Raw genomic sequence first — 10206 nt, forward strand, 5'->3', positions numbered from 1 at the left:
CCCCCCCGCCTCAGCAGGAGACCCTTCAACACTAGCAGCTGTGCGACTGGCTGAAACACAGCTGTGGAAATCAGAAGAATTAAAAACTGTGAGGCTGACAGGGTCTTGGTGCTCTGGCCAGGTGTCAGACCTGAGCCTCGGATGTGGGAGAGCTGAATTCAGGACTTTGGTCCACCAGGGACCTCCCGGCCCCACATAATATCAATTGTCGAGATCTCTGTCTCAATGCTAAGACCCAGCTCCAATCAACGACCAGCAAGCTCCAGTGCTGGACTCCCCAGGCCAAACAACTAGCAAGACAGGAGCACAACCCACCCATTAGCAGAGAGTCTGCCTAAAATCATACTCAGTTCACAAACACCCCTAAACACACCACCGGATGTGGTCCTGCCCACCAGAAAGACAAGATCCAGCCTCATCCACTAGAACACAGGCACCAGTCCCCTCCACCAGGAAGCCTACACAAGCCACTAAACCAACCTTAGCCACTGGGGGCAGATACCAAAAACAACAGGAACTACGAACCTGCAGCCCGTGAAAAGGAGACCCCAAACACAGTAAGTTAAGCAAAATGAGAAGACAGAGAAATACACAGCAGATGAAGGGGCAAGGTAAAAACCCACCACACCAAACAAATGAAGAGGAAATAGGCAGTCTACCTGAAAAAGAATTCAGAGTAATGATACTAAAGATGATCCAAAATCTAGGAAATAGAATGGAGAAAATACAAGAAACATTTAACAAGGACCTAGAAGAACTAAAGAGCAAACAAACAATGATGAAAAACACAGTAAATGAAATTAAAAATTCACTAGAAGGAATCAATAGCAGAATAACTGAGGCAGAAGAACGGGTAAGTGACCTGGAAGATAAAATAGTGGAAATAACTACCGCAGGACAGAATAAAGAAAAAAGAATGAAAAGAACTGAGGACAGTCTCAGAGACCTCTGGGACAACATTAAACGCACCAACATTCGAATTATAGGAGTCTCAGAAGAAGAAGAGAAAAAGAAAGGGACTGAGAAAATATTTGAAGAGATTATAGTTGAAAACTTCTCTAATATGGGAAAGGAAATAAGTCCAGGAAGCTCAGAGAGTCCCATACAGGATAAATCCAAGAAGAAACACTCCAAGACACATATTAATCAAACTATCAAAAATTAAATACAAGGAAAAATATTAAAAGCAGCAAGGGAAAAGCAACAAATAACATACAAGAGAATCCCCATAAGGTTAACAGCTGATCTTTCAGCAGAAACTCTGCAAGTCAGAATGGACTGGCAGGACATATTTAAAGTAATAAAAGGGAAGAATCCACAACCAAGATTACTCTACCCAGCAAGGATCTCATTCAGATTTGATGGATAAATTAAAACCTTTACAGACAAGCAAAAGCTAAGAGAATTCAGCACAACCAAACCAGCTTTACAAAAACTGCTAAAGAAACTTCTGTAGGCAGGAAATACAAGAGGAGGAAAAGACCTACAATAACAAAAACAAAACAATTAAGAAAATGATAATAGGAACATACATACGATAATTACCTTAAATGTAAATGGATTAAATGCTCCAACCAAAAGACTACACTGGCTGAATGGATACAAAAACAAGACCCACATATATGCTGTCTACAAGAGACCCACTTCAGACCTAGGGACGCATACAGACTGAAAGCAAGGGGATGGAAAAAGATATTCCATGCAAATGGAAATCAAAAGAAAGCTGGAGTAGCAATTCTCATATTAGACAGAATAGACTTTAAAATAAAGACTATTACGAAAGACAAGAAGGACACTACATAATGATCAAGGGATCGATCCAAGAAGAAGATATAACAATTGTAAATATTTATGCACCCAACATAGGAGCGCCTCAATACATATGGCACATGCTAACAGCCATAAAAGGGGAAATGGACAGAAACACAATAATAGTAGGGGACTTTAACACCCCACTTTCACCAATGGACAGATCATCCAAAATAAAAATAAATAAGGAAACTTTAAAGCTTTAAATGACACATTAAACAAGATGGACTTAATTGATATTTATAGGACATTCCATCCAAAAACAACAGAATACACTTTCTTCTCAAATGTTCATGGAACATTCTCCAGGATAGATCATACCTTGGGTCACAAATCAAGCATTGGTAAATTTAAGAAAATTGAAATCATATCAAGTATCTTTTCTGACCACAATGCTATGAGACTAGATATTAATTACAGGAAAAAAAACTGTAAAAAAAAAATACAAACCCATGGAGGCTAAACAATACATAATGAAATAACCAAGAGATCAATGAAGAAATCAAAGAGGAAATCAAAAAGTACCTAGAAACAAATGACAATGAAAACACGATGACCCAAAACCTATGGGATGCATCAAAAGCAGTTCTAAGAGGGAAGTTTATAGTATTACAATCCTACCTTAAGAAACAAGAAACATCTCAAATAAACAACCTAACATTACAACTAAAGCAATCAGAGAAAAAAGAACAAACCCCCCCCCCAAAGTTAGCAGAAGGAAAGAAATCATAAAGATCAGATCAGAAATAAATGAAAAAGAAATGAAGGAAACAATAGCAGAGATCAATAAAACTAAAACCTGGTTCTTTGAGAAGATAAAATTGATAAACCATTAGCCATACTCATCAAGAAAAAAAGGGAGGACTCAAATCAACAGAATTAGAAATGAAAAAGGAGAACTAACAACTGATACTGCAGAAATACAAAGGATCATGAGAGATTACTGCAAGTAACTATACGCCAAAAAAATGGACAACCTGGAAGAAATGGACAAATTCTTAGAAAAGCACAACCTTCCAAGACTGAACCAGGAAGAAAGAGAAAATATAAACAGACCAATCACAAGGAATGAAATTGAGGCTGTGATTAAAAATCTTCCAACAAACAAAAGTCCAGGACCAGATGGCTTCACAGGGGAATTCTATCTAACATTTAGAGAAGAGCTAACACCCATCCTTCTCAAACTCTTCCAAAATATAGCAGAGGGAGGAACACACCCAAACTCATTCTACGAGGCCACCATCACCCTGATATCAAAACCAGACAAAGATGCCACAAAAAAAGAAAACTACAGGCCAATAGCACTGATGAACATAGATGCAAAAATCCTCAACAAAATACTGGCAAACAGAATCCAACAGCACATACAAAGGATCATACACCATGATCAAGTCGGGTTTATCCCAGGAATGCAGGGATTCTTCAATATACGCAAATCAATCAATGTGATACACCATATTAACAAATTGAAGGAGAAAAACCATATGATCATCTCAATAGATGCAGAAAAAGCTTTTGACAAAATTCAACACCCATTTATGATAAAAAACTCTCCAGAAAGTAGGCATAGAGGGAACTTACCTTAACATAATAAAGGCCATATATGACAAATGCACAGCCAACATTATTTTCAATGGTGAAAAACTGAAATCATTTCCGCTAAGATCAGGGACAAGACAAGGTTGCCCACTCTCACCACTGTTATTGAAGATAGTTTTGGAAGTTTTAGCCACAGCAATCAGAGAACAAAAGGAAATAAAAGGAATCCAAATCGGAAAAGAAGAAGTAAAGCTGTCACTGTTTGCAGATGACATGATACTATACATAGAGAATCCTGAAGATGCCACCAGAAAACTACTAGAGCTAATCAATGAACCTGGTAAAGTAGCAGAATACAAAATTAATGCACAGAAATCTCTTGCATTCCTATACACTAATAATGAAAAATCTGAAAGAGTAATTAAGTAAACATGTCCATTTAATATTGCAACAACAACAACAAAATACCTAGGAATAAACTTACCTAAGGAGACAAAAGACCTGTATGCAGAAAACTATAGTTCTAATGAAAGAAATTAAAGATGATAGAGGGCTTCCCTGGTGGGGCAGTGGTTAAGAATCTGCCTGTCAATGCAGGGAAGATGGGTTCAATCCCTGGTCCGGGAAGATCCCACATGCCATGTAGCAACTAAGCCCATGCACCACAACTACTGAGCCTGTGCTCTAGAGCCCACGAGCCACAACTACTAAAGCCCACATGCCTAGAGCCCATGCTCTGCAACAAGAGAAGCCACTGCAATGAGAAGCCCGCACACTGCAACAAAGACCCAACACACCCCAAAATAAATAAATTTATAAAAATAAATAAATAAATAAAGATGACAGAGACAGATGGAGAGATATACCATGTTCTTGGATTGGAAGAATCAACATTGTGAAAATGACTATACTATCCAAGAAATCTACAGATTCAATGCAATCCCTATCAAGCTACCAATGGCATTTTTCACAGAACTAGAGCAAAACATTTCACAATGTGTATGGAAACCCAAAAGACCCTGAATAGCCAAAGCAATCTTGAGAAAGAAAAACGGAGCTGGAGGAGTCAGGCTTCCTGAGTTCAGACTATACTACAAAGCTACAGTAATCACGACAGTATGGTACTGGCACAAAAACAGAAATATAGATCAATGGAACAGGATAGAAGGCCCAGAGATAAACCCACGCACATATGGTCACCTTATCTTTGATAAAGGAGACAAGAATATACAATGGAGAAAAGACAGCCTCTTCAATAAGTGGTGCTGGGAAAACTGGACAGGTACATGTAAAAGAATGAAATTAGAACACTTCCTAACACCACGCACAAAAATAAACTCAAAATGGATTAAAGACCTAAATGTAAGGTCAGACACTATAAGACTCTTAGAGGAAAACATAGGCAGAACACTCTATGACATAAATCACAGCAAGATCCTTTTTGACCCACCTCCTAGAGAAATGGAAATAAAACCAAAAATAAACAAATGGGACTTAATGAAACTTAAAAGCTTTTGCACAGCAAAGGAAACCATAAACCAGACAAAAAGACAACCCTCAGAATGGGAGAAAACATTTGCAAATGAAGCAACTGACAAAGGGTTAGTCTCCAAAATATACAAGCAGCTCATGCAGCTCAATATCAAACAAACAAACAACCCAATCCAAAAATGGGCAGAAGACCTAAATAGACATTTCTCCAAAGAAGAGATACAGATTGCCAACAAACACACGAAAGGATGCTCAACATCACTAATCATTAGAGAAATGCAAATCAAAATGACAATGAGGTATCACCTCACACTCGTCAGAATGGCCATCATCAAAAAATCTACAAAAAAAAAAATCTACAAACAATAAATGCTGTAGAGAGTGTGGAGAAAAGAGAACCCTCTTGCACTGCTGACGGGAATGTAAATTGATATAGCCACTATGGAGAACAGTATGGAGGTTCCTTAAAAAAACTAAAAATAGAACTACCATATGACCCAGCAACCCCACTACTTGGCATATACCCTGAGAAAACCATAATTCAAAAAGAGTTATGTACCACAATGTTCATTGCAGCACTATTTACAATAGCCAGGACATGGAAGCAACCTAAGTGTGCACTGACAGATAAATGGATAAAGAAGATGTGGCACATATATACAATGGAATATTACTCAGCCATAAAAGGAAACAAAATTGAGTTATTTGTAGTAAGGTGGATGGACCTAGAGTCTGTCATACAGAGTGAAGTAAGTCAGAAAGAGTAAAACAAATACCATATGCTAAAACATATATATGGAATTTAAAAATAAATGGTTCTGAAGAAATTGGGGCAGGACAGGAATAAAGATGCAGACATAGAGAATGGACTTGAGGACATGGGGAGGGGGAAGCATAAGCTGGGATGAAGTGAGAGAGTGGCATGAATGTAAAATAGATAGCTAGTGGGAAGCAGCCTCATAGCACAGGGAGATCAGCTCGTTGCTTTGTGACCACCTAGAAGGGTGGTATAGGGTGGGTGGGAGGGAGATGCAAGAGGGAGGGGATATGGGGGTATGTGTGCATGTATAGCTGATTCACTTTGTTGTATGGCAGAAACTAATATAATATTGTAAAGCAATTATACTCCAATAAGGATGTGAAAAAAATGTATCAGGCACAGTTCTAAGGCATCTTATAAATATTAACTAATTTAATTCTCATAGAGATCAGTAAATAAATACTCTTATTTTCATCATTTTACAGATGAGAAAACAGACACAGAGAGAATCACATCAGTCTCGTGAGATTTCATAACCAGTAACACGCCCTGTCTCTGGTGCACGGAGTAGCCTAAGGAAAGAAGATCCCAAGGATTCCCACAAGGAACAAGGGGGTACTTATCACCCTCTTGAGTTAAGCTAAACTCCCATTAACTTCCCAAAGGTAAACGACTTGGCTAATTTGTTAGTAAAAAGCTTGGATAATATCTATGGCCCTTTCAACTGTATCAGTCTGTGATTATAACACAGACACAAATTAACACCTTTTGAAATGTGTTCTAGCCTGATGCTGGTGTTCAAGTGAATACTTTGAGAACGTAGGTCCTCAAAATCTGCTTTATAAGTGTTGTTGTCAGTCTCACAGGGTGGGGCTTCAGGCCTAGAAGTGGCAAATTTTTAAGGAGGGAAGCCAGGAGGATGTTCCCTTGACACTACCACTGATTTCAGAGTGTGGCAAGTTGTAGCCCAGTAGATACCTTAACATCCATTTATGTTCACCACCCCCTCCCACCATTTGTGACATTTTCTCAAAGACCCTAAACATTTGTTTAAAGCAATTTCCGTCTGTGACATTCCCAGGAAATCAGAAGAATGTGACAGGGAAAATACAGCAGACACGGATTTACTCACCGAAGGATAAACAATAGACTCTAAATTCAAGTTCAGTGTAGCTTGGGAAGAAAAAATCACAATAATCATGAAGCACAAAGCGGTTCTCCTTGGGGATTTCATGTCTGACTTGCCTGAAATGGAAATAGGATAGTTTAGAGGTACAGTAATTCATTTATCAAACACAGAAAGAACTAGCAAACCCTGTCTCAAAGTTTGCACTACAAAAGGACCTTTTCAGTGAAGGGGAGAAAGGAAAAAGCATAAATACATCAAATGTAGAGAACAGTGTCTGCTGGGTGAGGGAAGGATGGTGTTAGGAAGGATGGGGGTTGGGAGGGCTGGGGATGGTACCTGCAAACAGCACAAAGATGGCAGATGTCTGGGTACCTTTCCTAGAGACATAGAGAAGGAGAGAGGGAAGGAGAGAGAAAGGAGAAAGAGGAAAGAGAGGGAAAGCAAGAAAAAGGGAAAGACTACTTAGTACAAAGTACTACTAACCTTGTGGCTCAGTACATAGCATATGAACAAAAGGATTCAGAGAACAGTACTTTCCTTTGCTATGTGCGACACTGTCTGATATTTTCAATTCTATTCTATTATCTTACACTATTTGCTTTCTTTTAATTCTGGCAGTAAACCATTACATTGACTTTATGACCCATGTTAATGGGCTATGACCCATTAGTATGAGAAATTCTGGACTCAGTCATAAAAATACAAGTTGTATTTTAGAGATTTTTAGAGGGTATAATATGGAACATTGACATATAATATATCTCAATATATTGATTTTTTTATAGCTATCTCTTTACAATGCTAGTAATGAAAACAAACTTTTTCAGTGACCAGATTAATCATTGTTGCATTTGGAAGTTAGAGTATCACGTGGAATAATCCCACCTCTCATGGGTCTGAGGACCACGACAAACTACTTTGTGTAGATTCCTTTCCTTACTGACATTTTTATGTCCATGTGTTGTTGTGAAAAGAATACTTGACTGAGGAGATATGGGCTAGGATCCAGGATGACTACAAACTAATTGCATCCTTGACACTTCTCTGCATCCAGTTTGCTCATCTATGAAATGGGGATACTTAGACCTCCTCTAATTCTCTCACAGACTTCTCTGAGGCTCAGATGTGACTAAAAGCCATGCAGAGCTCCAGGGATGCCAGCTGCAATGGCTTCACCCTGACCTTAGTGGAATCCAGAGGGCCGCCATCAAGGACAGCCCTTGGTCCAGGCGTTGCCGGGGGCATCAGGGGACCTGGCCAGGATAACACACGGAGAGACAGCCAAGACTTACACGCCAGGGAGCACTGTGTTTCAATCACCAGCTGTCGCTGTCTCCTTTTCCTCTTCCCCAGTGGAAAAGAAGGAAGAATAAGGCCCTGGAAAACTGACCCAATTTGCAGATCTGGCAATCAAATACATTTTAAAAATTCTACAACTCAACGGCTTTTGGGAAATGCTTTGCAATTTAGGTTACAGGAATAGATATTTAAGACCAGATGCATCTACTGCAGGGAAAGCATAACCACTCATTCCTTGTTGAAGGGAGCAGGCTTTTGTGAGTGTGGAGCAGGCTGATTTGGCCTGGGGATAACAACTGTTTCGGGGATGAATCTATTTTGGAGGGAATTTAATCTTTCTAGTCATTGACTTAGTGCACTGGACTGGCTGGTTCCATTTTGAGGCAGTTAATCAAGGAGATGAGAGTTAGTAACTGAATAGTTAATGAGCCTCCCTTAGTACGTGACAGCCATGGAGGGACTCAGGTATTAAAGGAATTCAAGCTGACTCCACATCTTTCTCTCGTCCCAATGTTGGCCTTTGTCAGAGTTAGCAAGGATTATCTTGGTCATGATAATGACCAAATAAATGGTTACAACCTAAATGGTCATGTCTGGTCCTTTCGTATAATACCACTGGCCAATACTGTCCACTGACCCCATCTTCCCCCAGTCTCCCTGGACATAGCTCTTGATGGAATTGACATCCTTTTCTCTGTTGACCTACTTTGTGGCCACAAAATCACAATTCAGTAGAAATACCGATATAAGAAGGACTGCACTGTGGGGAGGGGATGTTCTCTGGATACAGAAGAAAGATAACAGCTACATACAGTCATCAGTTATATGGTAAGGGTGAAGGGCAGGTCCTCCACTTGAAGGAAGATCATCAGTAAGGAAGCTAGCAGAGTCTGTTTCAACTTGGCTAACAGGGAAGGGAATCCAAATCCATCCAACGCAAAGCCCAGAGTAGCACCCCACGTCAAGGCAATATATCTTCAGTAGGGCCCCTTTAATGGTAAATCCCTGAGAAGTTTATATTTATTCCAAATTCCTGGAGTAAATGGCAGAGCACAACTAAGAAACTCAGAGACAAGCAGAGGCAGAAAGGGAAAGAAATATATCTGATGTCATTTCCAATTTCTTTCTCCTTTTAAATTATAAATTCTGGACACTGTCTACTAAAACTCACCGACCTATACGAGCCTGCTGTATCTTAGAAAAAGCTGGGAGATATGACCTCATGCTCAGGAGTAATCCTGGGGTGATGAGCAACTTCCTGGCTCCTCAGACTCTGTTTTCCTGTCTGTGAAGTTAGAAGAGAGGGGGAGGGAAATCAAGCACCCTCTGACATCATAAGCCTCATATGCCAGGAAGAGGTTGCCAGGATTCTCAGCATCACTGCACGTGGAGGAGGAGGGTCTGGGCTCCTTGGAGCAGTCTTTTAACAACATTCTCTTTTGGAAGGATGTGCACCAGAAACATTCATCGTGAAACTGACCTGAAACACATCAGGGAACAGTTCTCCCAAATCTTCTAAACAACCAGTGCTTCAGATCAACTGGTCTCCAGGAAACCCTTCATCAGCCCTGAGCTGCCACGATTTGATGGAGGGGGTGGGAGCATGAGTGAAGAGGCTTGTACACCTTGCAAGTTTAGAAGGCTGTTCTTGAAATGGCCACATCTGTGTGGTCTGATGACCCAATGTCATCATCAATGTATGATTCCAAGCTCCATATAAATAGGGCAATCGTGAGACTCGTTCTGGGAATGATTTCCTAAGCTCTACAGAGCTCTGCCCTCCTGTGCTCTCTGGTGTTCTCGGCCCCTCTGCCCTGGGGACCCCAGCCTTGATACTCCCCTTGGCTCCCCCTGGGGAGAAGGAAGGCAAGAGGTGAAAGCAAGCCCACATTTGATCAGCCTCTGCCCAGGTGCCTCGTCCTTCCTCCAGTCCAGGGCTCTGCTCCTGGCTTGGTCCCTGAGCACAGCCCCTCCCCTTAACATTGCCTGGGTACCACCACCCTGGAGTATTTGAGCATCATCTGCTTAAATGGTTCTTATCCCTGGCTGCACATCAGAACAAGCACCTGGGGAATTTCTCTTTCTTTTTTCCTCTTTTCATTTGTTTATTTGTTGTTTTAATATCATGCCAGACCAATTGAATTAGCATTTCTGGCAGGGTAGGGAGCTGAGCGTCTGT

At 40.4% G+C, this 10206-nt stretch overlaps 1 protein-coding gene across 1 annotated transcript in view; it reads right to left on the reverse strand.

The window, feature by feature from the left end:
* The window catches only part of ADGRF5 (adhesion G protein-coupled receptor F5), a 57778-nt gene extending 50945 nt beyond the window's left edge, over positions 1–6833 (reverse strand). Inside the window, exon 1 of the mRNA XM_007451906.1 lies at positions 6732–6833. Coding sequence (XP_007451968.1) covers positions 6732–6833 — 102 coding nt within the window. The remainder of the gene's footprint in view (positions 1–6731) is intronic.
* Between the last annotated feature and the right edge of the window lie 3373 nt (positions 6834–10206).

The sequence above is a fragment of the Lipotes vexillifer genome, unplaced genomic scaffold, assembly GCF_000442215.2.
Source record: "Lipotes vexillifer unplaced genomic scaffold, Lipotes_vexillifer_v1.1 scaffold147, whole genome shotgun sequence".
Classification (NCBI taxonomy): domain Eukaryota; kingdom Metazoa; phylum Chordata; class Mammalia; order Artiodactyla; family Lipotidae; genus Lipotes; species Lipotes vexillifer.